This window comes from Mirounga leonina, unplaced genomic scaffold, assembly GCF_011800145.1.
Source record: "Mirounga leonina isolate KUSES-001 unplaced genomic scaffold, KU_Mleo_1.0 Mir_94, whole genome shotgun sequence".
Classification (NCBI taxonomy): Eukaryota; Metazoa; Chordata; class Mammalia; order Carnivora; family Phocidae; genus Mirounga; species Mirounga leonina.
In genome coordinates, this window is record NW_023270855.1 from 8,969,204 (window position 1) to 8,990,083 (window position 20,880).

Below are 20,880 nucleotides of genomic sequence, written 5' to 3' on the forward strand. Positions count from 1 at the left end.
GGCAATCAAGTTCATTGTTATTCTTAGGATCAGGAATTATCAATTGGATCACTGAGAGTTTGGCCCCAGGGTCCTCTGGCTATGCTCTCCAAGCATGGGACTTTCGTAACTCAGTTCAGAGAGTGTACTGGGAAGCTTGGTTTGTTGTAGAGCAGAAGAGTACTCTGTGGTTCGAGTGGAAAACTAGGCAAAGGGAAATGTGGGAGGCTGAGAACACCCAGCTGGGATGCTGACCTTGAGTGAATAGATGGATGGATGCATGGATGATTGGACAGGAAGATCTAATTACAAATAGAAATGCTCTCTCTTCCTCTGAACTGTTCAACACAGATGATAGATTAGTGGTGAGATAAGCAGACTTCAGCAGCTGAAACAGAAAAAGTGGCTTTAGCAGGAATCATTGAACCCAGAAAGGGGTGAGTCCAGAAATGAACACCACCAGCAGCATGGTAGAGAAGCAAAGAAACCAGTGGTGAATGTGGAGGAAAAGAGAAAAGCTTTGAGAACGGAAAGGCAGGGGCCTGAGAGACAGACTTCAGCAGGCAGTCCCAAGTCTTAGCCGCCTGACATTGAGGGAGCCCTGGCCTAATAAAGGTGGTGGAAAAATTGGCAATTGCTTTGGTTACCTATGAGCCTGCAGTCATTCCTTTTGGCCACTAGATGTCGAGGACACATCAGTCTGGCACACTTTGGTCCCCTGAGTTTGGAAATAAGCTTAGTGGAACTGGCATAAGGAGTGGATGAAATCTTGGAGAATGGTATCTCTAGAGGCTTTAGGGCAACTCAAAAACTCAGCCATGGGTGGGATGCAGAGAAGAGGTCTTCTGCCAAGACCAGTGAAGAAAAGTTGATTGCATCTTTTATTCATTTATTGTTTTGAAATTTGGGAAGGTTTTCAAGATGAAAGACGAAGGAGAAAGATGGTATAGAATGAAATTTTGCATATTAGCTAATGTTCTTTAGAGTTTGTAAGCATTTTCCTGAAGCCAAGTGAGTAAATTCAAGGTTCTCAAACCCTCAGCCCAAATCAGGGGTGATGATGATGGTGGTGGTGGTTTTAGCAGCTGATGTCTACGTGGCTCTTACTGTTCTTAGCACTTTACCTAAATGAACTCATTTAGTCTTCATAACAAATCTATGAGGTAGGTGGTGTGGTTATTCCCATTTTACAGATGAGGAAGTGGAGGTCAGAGAAGTTCCATGACTTGCCCAAGGTCACACAGCTGGTAAGTGGCACCATCAGGATTCAGCCCAGACATTTGTACCAGAGTTCATACTTTACAATACCTACCATGTTCTACAACAGATGCTCCCCGCATTAACTCCTGGCCTACTTTCTTGCAACAGATCACTGCTGTGATTTAATGGTAAGAGTTACAGAATAATTCTTGATTATAATAAAGTCACTTCACAGGACTTCATACGAGAATGAATAAGGTTATAATGCTGGTCAGGAATCCATTCCAAGTTCCCTGATTTAAATGGCCCTGCTAGGGAGGAGCATATCCTAGCCCCACATAGAAGCTTCTGTTCTATTAGCTGCTGTAATTATCCAAACAAGAGAAGAGTACAAACAAGGTTCAGGAGCCATGGAATCCGGAAGTTTCTTGTGTTTCTTAGCACAGAAGGATGATCATAAAGTTGATATTGCACAGGAAAGGTGTACTCCTGGTTGGGGACTGGGAGATAGAGTCCTATTGGTATGGGGCTGCCCGGCTTGCTCTAAGGCTGCCCAAACTGTTCATACCTACTGAGAAAATGGTATTGAATTACGGAAACAGTATGATATGGTAGAAGGAGTGGTGGATTAAAAGTCAGAGACCAGATTTCTAATTTGGTTAAACATACTCTTCCTATACGACCCTCCATTCCACTCCTAGGTATTTACCTGAGAGAAATGAAAACGTATGTCCACACAAAGAATTATACATGAACACTTTTAGCAGCTTTATTCATAACAGACCAAAACTGCGAACAACCCAAGTAACTATTAACATATGAATAAATACACAAATAGTGATATACAATGCAATACTATTCAGCAATAAAAAACTGATACAACATGGGAGAAAAATTATGCTGAACGAAAGAGGGCAGACCCCAAAGAATTTATATGCTTTGGTTCCGTGTATATGAAGTTCTAGAACACACAAAACGCAACTACAGTGACAGAAAGCAAATCAGTGATTGTCTGGGGCTGGGGGTGGGGGTAGGGATCTTTGTGGTGTAGTGGAAGTGTTCTGTAGCTTGACTGTGGTGTTGGCCCCGCGAATGCAAAGTTTGGAGATTACACTGATGATATTGTACAATTGTGGATAAGCCACTTTGTCCTTCTGGGCCTGAGTTTCCCTATTTGTAAAATTTGGTGGTTGGATTAGATAACGTCTAGGATTTCTTTTGTCTCAAAGACTCCCTTGTTATAACAATATCTGACTTTTACTATGGGAGTAGAAGAGCAAAGTGTGGTTTGCTTTGTGGGAATTCATTGTATAGACAAGGATGAGTTTATTTCAGAAAGCATAGAATAGCAATTATATCCAGTAATACTCCTTTTGGGGACAGAGCCATTTGCAGGCCAATAAGGAAACAGCTGAGAAAACAATTTTCATGTTCCCATGGAAGTTCCATGAGTATCTGAGGAGGGGCCTTCCCAGGGACCCTGGGTGGGGAGGAGGAAAGAGACAAGAGTCATGGCTGGCAGGACCAAAGAGGGGAGCTGAGGGAGGGCCAAGTATGTCCTATCACCTCTGAGACCCCCAAATGCACGGGGGCTTTTAAATGTCCTCGTCCATTCCTGGCATTCAGTAAGGACTTCATGATGTTGCTGAGGATGATAATGGCATGAAGCTGCTACTGATGATCATCATCATTTCCAGTCTGCAGAGCTTGTGTGCAAGTAAAGCACCATGGGGAGCTCAGAGTGTGTGGTGGGAAGAGGGCAGGGTGCAGCTTACTGGCACGCAGAACCTGAAGGGGGCTGGGAGCACTGGGGCCGCATGCCGGGCCGTGCAGGCTGCTGATTTCCTGCCGTGTGTGTCCCCAGGTCATGAAAACCTACCACATGTACCACGCGGAGAGCATCAGCGCAGAAAGCAAGCTGAAGGAGGCTGAGAAGCAGGAGGAGAAGCAGTTCAACAAGTCGGGAGACCTCAGCATGAACCTGCTGCGGCACGAGGACCGGCCCCAGCGCCGCAGCTCTGTGAAGAAGATTGAGAAGATGAAGGAGAAGGTGAGTGAGGGCCTAGGAGAAATTGGCAGGGCAGGGAGGGGGCATACTCCCTGCTGACAGCCTCGGCTTCCCCCCTCTGCACGCTGAGGGGTGGGAGATAGAAGCATGGTACCAGCAGGCGCACTTTTGGAGGTCATTGTCATGGAGGAGGCAGGGCTGGCCATGCCTCGCTAGCACTTGTTAGGCCTGGCCTCGTGCCAGGATCAACAGGCAGGGAAAGCGCTCAGCTGACAAGAGAGCTGAACTGTGACAAGACTCACATGCAGCAAGCACATTCTCGGATGGGCAGGAATCACCAGGCATCTGTGGGGGCCGGGGCTTGCTCAGGAGGCCATCTTGTGGCTGGAGGGCTGGTTGGGGCTGAGCATGTCCCAATAAGAGGAAACAGCACTGGGCTACCAACCAGCACCTGGGAACCCAATAAAGAACCCATTCCAGAATGCTGCTTACAAGCCAAAGATGGGAGATTTAGAATCACTGTGTCTTGGTGCTGGACAAGTGCTTTAGTAGGGCACAGTGAAATGAGTGCTAGTTTTGGAGTCACGCAGTCTGGGTTTTGAAAGTGCCCCATTTACAGTACTTCTCTGAGCCTCGGTTTTAAAATCTGACCGTGATGGCAAATGACACTTCTCTCTCAGGTCAGCTCTGATCGATTGGTAGTAGCTTCCCAGAGCTCTGTGTTGAAGACTGTGAAGCTCCCTCCAGGCATTAGTTAAAAACAGTGCTGTGATCAATTAATGATGTCTGCGATGGCCAGGGAATTTAGAGGGGCAGCACACATGCTTTTGTTATCCTAGCCTAGGTTACTTCTAAAGTTTCTTTGTAAAAGCTATGACTTTCTTGTTGAGTTCTCTGCATTTATTCATTCCATGCAATCAGTAAACATTTTCTGAGCTCTTTCTATGTACCCAACATTGCACCAGATATTTATTTGGGCTTCTCTGTGTCTCATTCTATGATTACATGAGCCTGTAGCTCTTAAAAATGATAGGAGATTGAGTAGAAACAAAATTCACCAGGGCCTGGGTGAGCTGGAAAAGTAGCCATAGGCAAATAAAATAAGGTTCCAGGGTAATTTCCAAAGTCAAAGTAAAATAAGCTCCCCAATAATTAGGCAGAGACCCAATTAAAAATGGGTAAAGGATTTGAATAGACATTTCTCTGAAGAACTTACAAGAGTGGCCAAGGAGCACATGAAAACATGCTCAGCATCATTAGTCATTAAGGAAATACAAATCCAAACCCCAGTGAGATACCTCTTCATACCCACTAGGCTGGCTAAAATAAAAAAAGGTGACAATCACAAGTGTTAGTGCGGTTGCAGAGGAATTGGCACCCTTACACATTGCTGGAGGGAACATAAAATGGTTTAGCCACTTTGGAAAACAATTTGTCAGTTCCTCAAAATGTTAAACATAAAGTTATCCTATGACTCAACAATTCTACTCATAGGTGTCCACTCAGAGAAATGAAAACATACATCCACACAAAAACCTGCACATGAATGTTCCTAGCGGCATTATTCATGATAGCCAAAAGGTAAAAATAATCCAGATGTCCACCTGGATGAATAAAGTGTGGTTTGGCCATGTGGTGGAATATTATTCAGCCAGGAAAAGGAGTGAAGTACTGATACAGACTACAACACAGTGTACCTCGAAAACAGTATGCTAAGTGAAAGAAACCAGTCACAATATTAGGATTCTATTTATATGAAATGTCCAGAATAGATAAATACATAGAGACAGAAAGCAGATTATTGGTTGCCAGGAGCTGGGGCAGAGCAGAATGGAGAGTGACTGCTAATGGGTAGAGGGTTTCTTTTTGAGTTGATGAAAATATTCTAAATTTAGATAGTGGTGATTGTTGTACAACTCTGTGAATATACTATAAATAAATAAATAAAAATAAGACAGGCAGGCAGGGAATTACAGAACTACAACATGGGGGATAAATAGAAGGGAAGAGAGACCACCTGCTGGGAGGTCTGGAGACTAATTTAGTTCAGAGTTATATGCTAATTATCCATTTGGCTTTTGGACAAGCCACTTTTTTTTTTTTTTAAAGTAGTCTCTACACCCAACGTGGGGCTCGAACTCATGACCCTGACATTAAGAGTCACATGCTCTACTAACTGAGCCAGCCACGTGCCCTCAAGCTACTAAATCTTTTTGGTTTTCATTTTCTCATCTGTAAAATGGGTGAATTAAACTAAGATACCTTTAATATCCTTTCTAGGTATAAAATTTTATGAATCCATGTAGGGCTGAAAGTGGTCTGGGGCGTCATTGTAGCCCCCTGGAAATGGGTAAGGAGTATCAAAGCTCTCTGTGAGGGGGTGGGTGCATGGCTCGTATGGGACTGTACTACCAGGAGAAGTCTGGTTCCTAGACTAGGCAGACCCTGGGGAAAGGTCAGAGGAGATCTCTGAAGAGAATTCAAAGGTTGACATGGAAGCATCTCTACTAAATAGCTAGAAGAACTTGATCTGGAACAAAAAAGGTGCTTTTTTAAAAATTTTAAATTTTTAAAAAATTTAATTCCAGTATAGTTAACATTCAGTATATTAGATTCAGATGTACAATATAATGATTCAACAGTTCTGTACATTACTCAGTGCTCATCATGATTAGTGTACTCTTAATTCCCGTCACCTATTTCACCCATCCCCCAACCCACCTCCCCTCTGGTAAACACCAGTTTGTTTGCTATAGAGTTGTGTTTTTTTTGTTTGTCTCTTTTTGTTTGTTTGTTTTGTTTCTTAAATTCCACATATGAGTGAAATCATATGGTATTTGTCTTTCTCTGACTATTTCACTTAGCATTATACCCTCTAGGTCCATCCATGTTGTTGCATGTGGCAAGATTTCATTCTTTTTATAGCTGAATAATATTTCATTGTGTGTATATATCTATACACACACACACACACACACATATATATATATACACACGCACACCACATCTTTATCCATTCATCCATCAGTGGACACTGGGGCCATTTCCATAGTTTTGCTTGGAATAAGGAAGATTTAAGAGTGCCTAGGTGAAGGGGTGTTTCTTTAAGGAGAGCTGTTTTTCTGCCCGGAATGGGACTCATCACCTGAAAGGGGCAAGTGGACAACTCTCCAACCCACTTTCTCTTTACCTCTACCTGCCCAGGCTGGCCCAGGATAGAAGCAGCTTCCCAGGGAGGCCATCCAGTTCCTGGCCAAGACTAGCACCTCTAGCTGCCCACTCTGCCTCTCCCACCATTCATGTCCAGGCAGCCAGTGAAAAGTGCTTAATGCCTACTTTGTGCAGAGAGTTCTGGGTGCTACAGGCCCGGTGATGAATAGGGCAGATCAAGTCCCTGACTTCCTAGAACTTACTTTCTAGTGGTGGACACCAAAAGCCAGCAAGTCAACAAAGAGGTAAAAAATAGAATTTCAGGTGGTGAACAATGCTTATGAAGAAAAATAGAGCAACCAAGATGTCCTTCAGCAGGTGAATGGATAAGTAAACTGTGGTACATCCAGACAATGGGATGTTATTCAGTGCTAAAAAGAAATGAGCTAGCAAGCCCTGAGAAGATATGGAAGAGCCTTAAGTACATATTACTAAGTGAAAGAAGCCAATCTGAAAAGGCCACATACTGTATGATTCCAACTGGATGACATTCTGGAAAAGGCAAAACTATGGAGACAGGGAAAAGATCAGTGGTTACCAGGGGCTTAGGTGTCAAGGAAGGATGGATAGATGGAGCACAGAGTATTTGTAGGGCAGGGAAACTACCCTGTTTGATATTATAATGATGGATATATACATCATTATACATTTGCCTAAACCCATAGAATATAAAACACTAAGGGTGAGCCCTAATGTAAACTATGGACTCTGAGTGACTATGATGTGTCACTGTAGGTTTATCAGTTGTAACAAATACACCCTCTGGTGGGGGATATTGATAACAGGGGAGGCTAGCATGGGAGTGTATGGGAAATCTCTGTATCTTCCTCTCAAATTTGCTGTGAACCTAAAACTGCTCTAAAAATATAGTCTTTCAAAAAGTAAATTAAAATGAGAATAATCACTAAAAATTGAACAAAGACTGAATAAATGAAAATAATAGAGCAGGGCAAGGGAATGCAGGGGGAGGGGCAGTGTGAACGCTGAAGCCTCGCTTCCAGACAAGAGGCCGCTCTGACCACATGACCTTGGGTAAGGACCTGAAGGATGTGATGAAGCAGGCCATGTAGGGACTTGGAAGGATGGCTTGCCAGGCAGACGGAACGAGTCTGAAGGCCTAGAGGCAGGGGTGAACTTGGCCTCTTAAGGGAAGGGCAGGGGAGGCTGGGCAACGCGGAGCCGGAAGGAAGAGGGTTTGAGAGAGGGACGAGAACCAGGTCAATGCCTCAGCTCTCACCTCTACTCTGTTCTCCTTCCAGAGGCAGGCCAAGTATTCTGAGAACAAGCTGAAATGCACAAAGGCCCGGAACGACTACTTGCTGAATCTGGCAGCCACCAATGCAGCTATCAGCAAATACTACATCCACGATGTCTCCGACCTAATCGACGTGAGCACCTGGGGAGTCCGGGACTAGTCCCGGGCCGGCCCTTGTCTGAAGCCGATGTGCATGTCCCTTGAGCCCGGGGCAGGGTAATGGGCATTTGGGGCCTGGGAGATGAGTATCACCTCCTGGTTTCTATGCCTATGGGTGGGAGTGGGCCTCTGGCAGCCCCCACGTGGTTGGGTCAGGCAGGCCTCTATTCCACCTGCCCTTTCCAAGTACCCTTCTCTGCCCCAGGCCCTTTGCTGGGTTTGGGGGTACAGGGGTGATCGCACACCGTTTCCCAGGGTGGTGTAGATGTGTGTAGGTTTAGGGGTTATTATCATGGGAGTAATCAGGCAGTTTTAGCCAACGAAGAGTGGAACACTGACTCCTGAGTAGCAGCTGTCTAGCTTTTGCTGGAGGGGCAGCTGGGTTGGAGAAAGAACATCACGAGTGGCATCATCATGAAGAGCTTCCGCATCATCTGTGTCAGTGCCGGGGCTGCTTCCTGTGTCCTGCCCATCCCACGCAGACAGGGGTCTGGCCCGCAGATGCTCAGGAAAGGTTCCGTACTGGTGGATGGATCCTGTTCCTCTGTCAGGAAGTCAGAGGGTCACCGCTTTTCCAAGGCTGCAGAAGGGACCCATTGCCACCATCCCCAGGAGAGGGAGCTGCTCAGCCCTGCCTGTACCTTCCCATGCCTGAGGCCAGACCCCTCCTCTTTCTCAAAACTTTTCACTCTTTCCAGTCCTCTCCTTTCTTCATTTACCACATTTTTCTTGAACATCTACTAGCCCTTGAGCCACTGCAATGGACAAGAACTTGTGGGTCTGTCCTCATGGAGCTTGCGGTGCCTAACCCTGACACATTAATAGGCAGCTGCAAAGCCAAATGGCAGGTGTCCCAGTGAGGGAGGTGGAGGGAGATGTGGACCCCCAGAGGAGGGATGCCTGGCATAAACTCTGAGTGGGGAGAACATCACGGAAGACTTCCTGGAGGAAGTGACCTCTAAACTGAAACTGTGTTCCAGGCAGAGGGAATACATATGTGAAGGGCTAGAGATGAGAAAGAATGTGATGACTTTGGGGAGCTAAGAGAAGTTCTGCTGCTGCCCAAATCACACTCCGCAGCTCCCTCTGAAAGCTTTGGGTGATTTGTGCAGTAGGAGTCCAGAGTGTACAAGGGCCTTCGGGATGAAAGATTTGACTGTGGAAAGGGAGGTCATCTTAAGTCACCGTGATGGGAAAGGGAATGCCGGCGGCCCCCACCTCCATGTAACAGCCCTTACCTGCACCCTTCTGTTGTGTGCCTCTCTCCAAGTGCTGTGATCTGGGCTTTCATGCCAGCCTGGCCCGCACCTTCCGGACCTACCTCTCGGCTGAGTACAACCTGGAGACCTCTCGCCACGAGGGGCTGGATGTCATCGAGAATGCGGTGGACAACCTGGATTCCCGAAGTGACAAGCACACAGTCATGGACATGTGCAACCAGGTCTTCTGTCCCCCGCTCAAGTTTGAGTTCCAGCCCCACATGGGGGATGAGGTAGGTTTCTCCCAGGAGCCCATGCTGGAGGCTGCTTCTGCCTCTTCTCCCAGGGGCTCCCAGAACATCAGTGGGAGGGTGACACCAGCTCCTGTTCACATACGGGACATTTCTCTCAGAGGCCTGAGGTCAAGTTCTCAGTCCAGGGGCTGCCCAGCTTAGGTGTTTACCGCTAATATCCTGACTTTGCTGGCTGAAGTATCTTGCCTGCAGGAGTGCAGGACCTCTGCTCTCCCTCAGATCCTTCCCAGTTATGTGTAGACCCCAAGAGAGTCCCACATCGCCACACAGGCATCTCCCTGTCTTCCATCGGGTGACCTCGGATCACGGGAAGCTGGGCCTCACCTCAGTCACTCTGGCCGGCAGCCTTGCCGGGGCACTGCCTGTCCTCCAGTCCAGGAGGCGTGTCTCCAACTGCGCTCCCTTCAGTGTTTGTGCCCCTCAGCTCCTTGCCGTGTTCTGGAATAGATAAATAAGTACCTGGGGGAAGGCACTTGTTACTGGCCGCACTGGTTCCTCCAATTGTACAGAGGCCCTCATGCAAAAAGCTCCTTGAACTTTTCCTTTGCATCCCTCCCCACTTTCTTCATTTGCAAAAGAGAGGCCTTCTGCGGGGCCTCCCCACAGCCTCTGGCCCATCCCTCAGCCGTTGCGTCCAGCCCTTTGGTCCATCATCTGGACCTGAAAATTCTGGACTCAAAGTCACCACTGGTGACTGCCTAGTTAGTGGTAAATGACAGTCAATCACAGAGCCCTGTTCTCCCTTATGATCTCCCCTGAGTCACGCCAGATGGCCCAGCCCACAGGGTAGTAGCAGAGCCCTGGGTGGAGTGGGTGCAGGGGGAACAGTATTTGTGTCCACCTTCTGCTCCCGCTCCCCCTGAGAGTGCTCTGCCTCACTGAAGCACCTTCCTGCTGGGGCATCGGAGGGCTCCACTGAACGTTTCCATTCACCGTGCTTCTCATTGGCGTCTGTCCGGCTCTTGCTTTACCACAAATTCCTGCCTTGAAATGAGCTAGTCTCACTTAATGAGATTACATTAAGGCTCTTGGTAAACCCTCAAGGGCTGCGCACATCTAGAAGGCCATGACAGAGAGGCCACAACTTGCAGTGTGAGAGGGTGGCCCTTGGAGGAGGAAGAGCCCCAGTTCCTGTCTGGTGTTGCCAGATGGAAGCTCTGTGATGTTGGGCAGGTCACTTCACCTTTCCAAGCCTGTCTCCTCTGCCATTGGTAGGGGCGTCAGTGTGGCCCCGGCTGTGGCTCTACCCGGGTGGTTAAGAGCCCCGGGCAACCACAGGTGGTGGCTGTCCTTTCGCAGGTCTGCCAGGTCAGTGCTCAGCAGCCCGTCCAGACGGAATTGCTCATGCGGTACCACCAGCTGCAGTCCAGACTGGCCACTCTCAAGATAGAGAACGAGGAGGTGAGTGGGCCCCTCTGCCCTGCAGGGGATTTCCTGACGAAGGCCTGGCTGTGCTGGAACCCTGGCCATGGAACGCATAAGAAATTAGGGTTCATCTGTAAGATAGATTATTACACGACGGGGGGGTAGTGCCTGGGTGGCTCAGTCAGTTAAGCATCCGACTCTTGATTTCAGCTCAGATCATGATCTCATGGGTCATGAGATGGAGCCCTACGTCGGGCTCCGCGCTAGGTGTGGAGCCTGCTTAAGATTCTCTCCCCCACTCCCTCTCCCCCTCCCCCACTCTCACTCTCTCTGCCCCTCTCTCTAAAATAAATAAATCTTAAAAAAAGGATGGATTATTACATGACCATTAAAACTGGGCCCACCAAGAATCTTCAGTGGCGTGGGGGGATGCTCACAGATGTTAAAGAAAAACAAAAAGTAGAACTCTGTGTTCAGTATTATCCTAAGGATGTTAAACTAGAGTAGGATCCTATGTGTCTGTGTTTATTCACAAGAAAAAAGCCTGGAAGGAAATACTTTGAAATGTTCATTGTGGTTATATCTGGGTAGAAGAATTACAGGTGATTTCTGTTTTCTTCTTATGCTTTATCTAGTATCTGCGTTGAGTTTGTGTTATTTTTATTATCAAAGATAGTTGCATGTATTTTAAATGACACAATGAAATAAGCCAGGGCACACTAAACGTGTCATGGATTGTGAGCTCCAAGGAACATCTGTCTTATCATGGCCAGCGCGCCTCCCATGGAGCTGGGGACACAGCATCACCACTGGGAGTGTACAAATGGAAACACCAGCTGCGGTAGTTCTACTTTGATGTGGACTGAGGAGTCCAGATGGGAAACATCCTATTCCGGCCTGGATGCCTCCATGCGGGGAGGGTGTCGACCAGCTGGAGGCCCCTGGAGAAAGGACACCAGGATGCGGGGAATGTCACCTAAAATCTTGGTCAGGTTTATCACTGAGGAGTGCAATCACAGCTGGAGGTGGGGAGTCATGGTCCCTGTTTTCACATCTCAAGAGGGCTGTCCTGGTCAGAGAGGGCTGGTTTGCTCTGTGTCTCCACAAAGGACAGAGCTAGGATAGACATGAGACAGATTGTCACGCGGGATGATAACGAATCAAAGCTGCCCCTGGGGGGAGGTTATACAGAAACGAATTATATATTTATGTTGCACACCTGAGGAGAGAAAGGAGATGAAGAAAGTGTTTTCTGTATTTATTTGTGTTCTACATCCTCCCCTGAAGCATTTTCAGTTGTTTACATGGAACAGTATATGCAAATCAATGTTGATGGGGTTTAAATTGGAAATCAGGGCCCCAGAGAAAATGAAGCAAATGTTCCTCTGTATGGGCCATGTATAGCTATGGAAATGCTCAATTTTGTACCTGAACTTCTGTTAGGCTATCTTAGAAAGAACTGATCCATTCATTTATACATTCAACGAGTATTCATTCAACCGGTATTTATTCAAGTATTTATTAAGCACATACTATGCTCCAAACACTGTGCTAGATGCAGAGTAAAGTGAATGAACAAGACACCATGGTACCTCCTCTCATGGAGATTATATTCTAGTGAGGAAAGATAGACAGATATAAACACAAAAGCAAACAAACCGACAAATGAATGGGTACACACAATATCGAACAGTGATGCCCGCTAAGTCAGGAACAGTAGTCAGGGAGCTCTGATGTCACCAGGAGGTGACATTTCAGTTGAGATCTGAATGACAAGAAAGACTTCGGGTGACAACAATTTAACAACGATTGTAGACACAGTCTCCCCCGTCACTGTTTTTGGAGTGACCCTCCATCAAAGTATAGGGCACAAGTCAGTGAAGGGATGTTGCGAGGTCAGGGCTCGTGTGCTCTGCATGTGTAGCCTTCTGTGGGTCCCACTTGACTCCAGGAGAGAAGTTGGAGTCCTGGAGGACTGGCTCAGCATGTGTCTTCCTCATTCTCTTTTCTCAGTCAGCCTTTTGATAAGTCAGGGGCGCGTAGCCAGAGAGCCTGTCCACTGAGGATGGCCCCTCATCCTGTCTAGACTTTGTCCCCTCTTCTCTCTGGATGAGCCCTGAGAGTATTTCTAATGTCATCCCTCTTCAAGAGACCTGCCTCCCCATAGAAGGAGCTAGTTTGGGGCCATATAATCAGGAAAAGAGAAACAAACCTAGAAACCCAGGTTCCTTGTTCATCACAACATTCTCCAAGGTTCTCCTCAGCAGAAGCAATCCAATAAAATGACTTTAGATTGGGCAACGTGGGTTCTCACCCCAGCCAGCTCCCTGGCCTTACTTTTCACATCAGTATAATGGGAATGATCGTCTTTGTCCTGCCCACCTCCTGTAGGCTTTACATGGAAGAAATAAAGTGGGCAAAGGGACTTTGAGGGGTCAAAGGTGTTCCGAGGTAGAAGGGTTTTTGTTGACGTGCTGTGTTTCTCCAGGTTAGGAAAACCCTGGATGCCACCATGCAGACCTTGCAGGACATGCTGACCGTGGAGGACTTCGATGTCTCTGATGCCTTCCAGCATAGTCGATCTACAGAGTCTGTGAAGTCGGCTGCCTCCGAGACCTACATGAGCAAGATCAACATTGCCAAAAGGAGAGCCAACCAGCAGGAAACAGAAATGTTTTATTTTACAGTAAGTGGCGTCTTGGACCCAGAACCCACTGTCTGCTGACCTGCTGGCAGTGACTTTTGGGGAGCAGCCCAAGCTAGTGGGAGCCAGCAACACCATGTGAATCAGTGAGAGCTAAAACGTTCCCAACATGCTTCTCAAATTAAGGTGTCTGGCTTGGCTTTGTAAAATGCAAAAAAGTGAATTACCAGTGGGGAGCATCAGCATTGATCCTGGATTAATGGTTATTACAGCTAACCTAGGAAAAAACCAGAGTTGTGTTCAGTAAGGTGTGAGGAAAATGGCAAATGGAGCCTGGGGGAAGCCCCAGGTAACAGCCCTAAAGTTTAGTGTATGGTTGTCATGTTGAGGTGTCTTAAGTTGGGGTGTGGGCTTTGGAAACCATGCCCTGGGGGATCTGTGCAAATTGCTGGTGAGTTGTAAGCCCTTCATGTAAAATCCCAGATCACTTACATTCTATTCGGTTGGGGCAAGGAAGACCAAGGATAAGGGGCCTTGGGGCTTTAGTTCAACATGTGTTTAGTGAACATAGAATTTGGGGGTTGTAAGGGACCTCAAATCTTCTATCTGATGCTTGATCTCATTCACTCATATTCCTACCAAGAAGTCATCCAGTCTCTGCTTGAATAGCCCCAGGATGAAAATTTCCCTCCTTCCCCAAATAACCCTTTTGTTTTGGCCTCTGGCTGGCTGTAGATATTATAATGTCTTCCCTCATCTCTGTTATCTTCAAAAATCTGCTTCACTAGGATTTCTGGTCATTGATCTTGATCCTATTCTCTGGGGCAACCCAGAGAGACTGATTCCACAAGACAGTCTCTGGCTTGCTTGTCGGGAGCTGGGTTTTCATGTCTCCAGGCTAACCATACCTGGTTTTATAAATCCTGCCTCATTAGCTTTCATTTTGAGTGGCCTCAGCGCCCTAGACTCTTTGCCAAACATGTTCCTTTTGTTGATGCCTGTTCTAAAGTCAGCAGCGGTCTGACCAGCACAGGATAGAGCTAACCTTCCACCTCCTTCTGCCCTAATGCTTTTCATATGTCCTAAAATCATATTCTTTTTGTTTTGTTTTTATTTTATTTTAAAAAGTTTAATTCCAAAATAGTTAACATGCAGTGTTAGATTAGTTTCAGGTGTACAATATAGCGATTCAACAATTCTATACATTACTCAGTGCTTATCAAGATAAGTGTGCTCTTAATCCCCTTTATCTGTTTCACCCATCCCCACCCCACCCCATCCCCCTGCCACCTCCCCTCTGGTAACCATCTGTTTGTTCTCTGTAGTTAAGAGTGGTTTTTTGCTTGTCTCTTTTTTTCCCCTTTGTTCATTTGTTTTGTTTCTTAAATTCCACATATGAGTGAAATCATATGGTATTTGTCTTTCTCTGATTTATTTCACTTAGCATTATACTCTTTAGATCCACCCATGTTGTACAAATGGCAGGATTTCATTCCTTTTTTTACGGCTATGTAATATTCCATTGTATGTATATGTATGTGTGTGTATATATACATATACATGTATATGTGTGCGTATGTACATATATATATACCACATCCTCTTTATCCACTCATCATTAGTGGACATTTGGGCTGCTTCCATAATTTGGCTATTGTAAATAAGGCTGCAATAAACATAGGAGTGCATATGTCTTTTCGAATTAGTGTTTTTGTATTTTTTGGCTAAATACTCAGTAGTAGAATTACTGGATCATATGGTGGTTCTATTTTTAATTTTTTGAGGAACCTCCATACTGTCTTTCACAGAGGCTGTACCAGTTTGCATTCCCACCATCAATGCACGAGGGTTTTTTTCCACATCCTTGCCAACACTTGTTGTTTCTTATGTTTTTTATTTTAGCCATTCTGACAGGTGTGAAGTGATAGCTCATTGTAGTTTCAATTTGCATGAGTGATATTGAGCATTTTTCATGTGTCTCTCAGCCATCTGGATGCCTTCTTTGGAGAAATGTCTGCTTATGTCTTCTCGTTTTTTAACTGGATTATTTGTTTTTTGATGTTGAGTTGTAGTTCTTTATATATTTTGGATACTGACCTTTTATCTTTTAGTTTTATTGATTGTTGCCTTTGCTCTGCAGAAGCTTTTCATTTTGATGTAGTCCCAATAGTTTCTTTTTGCTTTTGTTTCCCTTGTCTTAGGAGACACACCAAGAAAAATGTTGCTACAGCTGTTGTTAGAGATATTACTACCTGTGCTCTCTTCTAGGATTTTTATGGTTTCAAGTCTTACATTTAGGTCCTTAATCCATTTTGAGTTTATTTTTGTGCATGGTGTAAGAAAGTGGTCCAGTTTGATTCTTTTGCATGTAGCTGTCCAGTTTTCCCAGCACTATTTGTTGAAGAGACTTTTTCCCATTATATATTGTCTCCTTTATTGTAGATTAATTGAACATATAATTGTGGGTTTATTTCTGGGCTCTCTATTCTGTTCCATTGATCTATATGTCTGTTTTGGTGCCAGTACCATACAATTTTGATTACTATAGCTTTATAGTGTATCTTGAAATCTGGAGTTATGATATCTGTAGTTTTGTTCTTCTTTTTCAAGATTACTTTGGCAAATTATTTGGGGCCTTTAGTGGTTCTATACAAATTTTAAGATTATTTGTTTTAGTTCTGTGAAAAATACTGTTGGTACTTTGATAGGGATTACATTAAATCTGTAGATTGCTTTGAATAGTGTGGACATTTTAACCGTATTAATTCTTCCAATCTATGAGCATGGAATATCTTTCCCTTTGTTTGTATTGTCTTCAGTTCTTTCGTCAGTGTTTTATGGTTTTCAGAGTATGGTTTTATGGCTTTCACCTCCTTGGTTAAATTTATTCCTAAGTATTTTATTTTGCAATTGTAAATGGGATTGTGTTCTTAATTTTTCTTTCTGCTACTTCATTATTAGTGTATAGGAATGCAACAGATATATGTATATTGATTTTGTATCCTGTGTCCTTACTGATTTCATTGATCAGTTCTAGTAGTTTTTTGGTGGAGGCTTTAGGGTTTTCTATATACAGTATCATGTCATCTGCAAATAGTGAAAATTTTATTTCTTCCTTAACAGTTGGACACCTTTTATTTCTTTTTGTTGTCTAATTGCTGTAACTAGGACTTCCAGTACTATGTTGAATAAAAGTGGTGAGAGTGGACATCCTTATCTTGTTCTTGATCTTACGGGAAAAGCTCTGTTTTTCACTGTTGAGTAGGATATTAACTGTGGGTTTTTCATATATGGCCTTCAGTATGTTGAGGTATATTCCCTCTAAACTTACTTTGGTGAGGGTTTTGATCATGATTGGATGTTGTGCTTTGTCAAATGCTTTTTCTGCATCTATGTTTTTATCCTTTCTCCTATTGATGTGATGTATCATGTTGATTGATTTGTGAATATTGACCCATTCTTGCAGCCCAGGAATAAGTCCTACTTGATTGTGGTGAATGATTTTTTTTAATGAATGGTTGGATTTGGTTTGCTAGTATTTTGTTGAGAATTTTCGCATCTCTGTTCATCATTGATAGTGGCTTGTAGTTCTCTTTTGGTAGTGTCTTTATCTGATTTTGGTATCATAGAATGAATCTGGAAGCTTTCCTTCCTCTTCTACTTTTTGGGATAATTTGAGAAGAACAGGTATTAACTCTTCTTTAAATGTTTGGTAGAATTCACCTGTGAAGCCATCTGCTCCTGGACTTTTGTTTGTTGGGAGTTTTTTGACTGATTCAGTTTCATTGCTGGTGATCAGTCTGTTAAATTTTCTATTTCTTTCTGATTCAGTTTTGGGAGGTTATATATGTCTAGGAATTTATCTATTTCTTCTAGCTTGTTCATTTTGTTGGCATGTAATTATTCATAATACTCTATTATAACTAAGATTATATAGATATATAAATATACATATGTTTAATATATATATATATTTTAAGTCAATATCAGTTAAGTCTCTATTCCCTACGTACTGTCATTAAACCAGGCTACCTTCCTCCTAAAGGTGATGTCTTGGGTTGGTACCAATTAGATCCCCTCTTGATGGATTTAGTTCATGGCTCCATACTGTCAAGATCTTGTTCCGGTTGTTCAACATATGTGCTGTGTCTTCAGACCTTGTGTTGTCTGCAGAGTCAGTGAGTATGGCTTTCACACCTTAAAGTTTGTCAAATAAAAAAACCAGGGGGTATGCTGGGGCCCAGGCCAAAGACGGAGTTGTTTAAAACATGCCATGGCTGATGTTGATCCACTAATCAGCACTTTTAGCTTGTGGTCATTCAAATAGTCACAAACCCACCCAGTTCTGACACCCAGCTCCACCTTGTGATAGGCCTTGTTGAATCCCTTGTTAAAAACATGGATAGCGGCTCTCTGCTCCTCCCCCTTCGACAGATAGCCGCATCTTCTGGTGCAGTGCCAGCCACATCCCCGAGACACGATGGTGAAGGTCACAGTGAACGAATTTGGCCGTATTGGGCACCTGGTCACCAGGGCTGCTTTTAACTCTGGCAAAGTGGATATTGTTGCCATCAGTGACCCCTTCATTGGCCTCAACTACATGGTCTACATGTTCCAGTATGATTCCACCCATGGCAAATTCCACAGCACAGTCAAGGCTGAGAACGGGAAGCTTGTCATCAATGGAAAGTCCATCTCCATCTTCCAGGAGCGAGATCCCGCCAACATCAAATGGGGTGATGCTGGTGCTGAGTATGTTGTGGAGTCCACTGGGGTCTTCACCACCATGGAGAAAGCTGGGGCTCACTTGAAGGGCGGGGCCAAGAGGGTCATCATCTCTGCTCCCTCTGCCGATGCCCCCATGTTCGTTATGGGTGTGAACCATGAGAAGTATGACAACACTCTCAAGATTGTCAGCAATGCCTCCTGCACCACCAACTGCTTGGCCTCTCTGGCCAAGGTCATCCATGACAACTTCAGCATCATGGAGGGACTCCTGACCACTGTCCACGTCATCACTGCCACCCAGAAGACCGTGGATGGCCCCTCTGGGAAGCTGTGGCGCGACGGCTGAGGGGCTGCCCAGAACATCATCCCTGCTTCCACTGGCGCTGCCAAGGCTGTGGGCAAGGTCATCCCTGAGCTGAATGGGAAGCTCACTGGCATGGCCTTCTGTGTCCCCACCCCCAAAGTGTCCATCATGGATCTGACCTGCCGCCTGGAGAAAGCTGCCAAATATGACGACATCAAGAAGGTGGTGAAGCAGGTGTCATAGGGCCCCCTCAAGGGCATCCTGGGGTACACTGAGGACGAGGTTGTCTCCTGCGACTTTAACAACAACACCCACTCCTCCACCTTCGATGCCGGGGCTGGCATTGCTCTCAACGACCGCTTTGTCAATCTCATTTCCTGGTATGACAATGAATTCGGCTACAGCAACCGGGTGGTGGACCTTACGGTCCACATGACCTCCAAGGAGTAAGAGCCCCCTGGACCACCAGCCCCAGCGAGAGCAAGAGGAAGAGAGAGGCCCTCAGCTGCTGGGGAGTCCCTGCCCCAACTTATTCCTCAAAACACTGAGAATCTCTCAACCTCCTCCGTTTCCATCCCAGACCCCGTGAAGAAGGGGAGGGGCTTGGGGACCCCTACCTTGTCATATACCATCAATAAAGTATACTGTACCCAGCCAAAACAAAAAACAAAAAACAAAAAAACACGGATAGCATTTCCTCAAGCATCACTGTTTGACTTTGTTGTTTTCAAGAAAGAAAATGAAGCTGGTCTTAGTGAGTCAGCCCATGCCAGTTTCTGGGCTTCAGCACTTCCACTGAGGACCTACTGTGTGTACAAAGAGAATTTTATGGGTTACAAAGATTAAGTAAAGAGTGTGTATGAATATTAATTCCCTTTGGCAGCAGAAACAAAGAAATCTGGGTGGTAGAAGCAGAGAATGGGGTCTGCATGCTTGAACTTAAAAGACAGAATTCACCGATGTTCATGATTAAGGGTCATGGATGTTATATTTTAATTTTAATATTTACTCTATTAACCTGGTTGGTGAGTACACTTCATGACCTGATGTTGTGACATTATCTTAGGCATTTTTGAGGACATAATACTCCTTTTAATGCAAACATCAGTACAATCTGATGGCATTCTTTCCATCATGAGTCACATCTGAAGCCCAGATGAAGCTTGGAAAAAGTAGGCAGAGTTCATGGGCCCCAGAGTCCTGGGGTATAGTTTCCACTAACCAGTGAATAACCCACCAAGGTGTGCATTCTGTGTTTGGGATTCGAGCTTCAACTGCCAGGGGCAGCAGGGCATGATGGAGAAAATACCTGCTCAAAACTCAGCTCTGCTTCTTGTGATGAATTTTTAAACATGGGATAAGAGTAGAGGGTGTCAATACTGGAAGCATCTAAAAGAGCCTGGGGGAGGGAGAGCAGTTATCACACTGAAGTATGCATTCGAATCATGTAGAAAGCTTGTTAAAATGTAGGTTCCCAATATACCACCTGCCCCGAGGTAGGCCCTGGAAATTTGAACACGTCTAGCCTCCATGGTGTCTTCTTCAGGTGTAAAATTAAGGGTTCGACTCACAGTCTTCTTGAGCAGGAATCTGCTAGCCAGCCGGGGAGGAAGCCACTGGCCTGCATCACACTTGGAGAAATGCTGCTGTCAGGAGGCAGGGGGTCCTCTGCTCAAGGTGCCACACTAAGTGGCCACAGCTCTGAGCTTCTGTCTCCTTCTGGCTAGAATGGGAATGATGATGCCCCCCACCTTTGCTATCCAGGTTTGTGATGCAGACCAAAGGTACAAGCCTGAAAACTGCTGAGTGCTCTACAGGTACAAGGGGGAGTGGATCTTAGTAACCAGAAAACAAGGTCCTAGGAACTAGGGACTCTGGCTGAGGAGAGAGGACACCACCATCTCCTGCCAGCCCCACTGTTCCAGAAACCTGCCAAGTTGGGGCCAGGGTGGGGTGACCCCTGTCTTATCTGAGCACATGTCAGCCCCCACCCCATGGGCCTTTACCCTACAACTGCCTTCCAGATGCTCCTTTACAGGTTGTATTGAGGTGGTCCCAAGCCGCTGTGGTTCACTTGTTTGCTCCTCTGCACCCCTTTCTGAGCCTTCTGGCTGGGGATAAAATGGATTTCTTTGTGAGAAACTAGCTGGCAGCTCTGGGGCAATCATACCACCCTATGCCTTCATTTTCAGGGTATTTGCAATTGCCGTTCCTTCTGCTGAGAACGCTCCATCCCCCATGTGCTGGTGTGTCCCCACACAGCCCCTCCCTCCCCTCCTTCCGGCTTGGGTTCACAGGGCAACTCTGCCGTGAGGTCTGCCCCATCCCTGCCTAGTTTTTATCCACAGCATTCACCAGCAGCTGACCAATTGTGTATTTTACTTTCTTTATTAGCTTGTTGTCTCTTCCCTCTCTTCTGTGTCAACCCCCACGAAGTTTCTCAGCACTGGCTCTATGCCAGGCACAGCGGTAGGCACTGGGGGGCCGAAAACCAACTGGGTGTAGACCCCGCCAA

General features: G+C 45.6%; 1 protein-coding gene and 1 pseudogene across 1 annotated transcript in view; both read left to right on the forward strand.

The window, feature by feature from the left end:
- The window catches only part of SRGAP3 (SLIT-ROBO Rho GTPase activating protein 3), a 326,327-nt gene that overhangs the window by 254,062 nt on the left and 51,385 nt on the right, over positions 1–20,880 (forward strand). Inside the window, exons 12-16 of the mRNA XM_034997259.1 lie at positions 3,044–3,229; positions 7,657–7,785; positions 9,082–9,303; positions 10,624–10,725; positions 13,178–13,375. Coding sequence (XP_034853150.1) covers positions 3,044–3,229; positions 7,657–7,785; positions 9,082–9,303; positions 10,624–10,725; positions 13,178–13,375 — 837 coding nt within the window. The remainder of the gene's footprint in view (positions 1–3,043; positions 3,230–7,656; positions 7,786–9,081; positions 9,304–10,623; positions 10,726–13,177; positions 13,376–20,880) is intronic.
- Positions 17,799–19,015, forward strand: LOC118005365 (annotated as a pseudogene).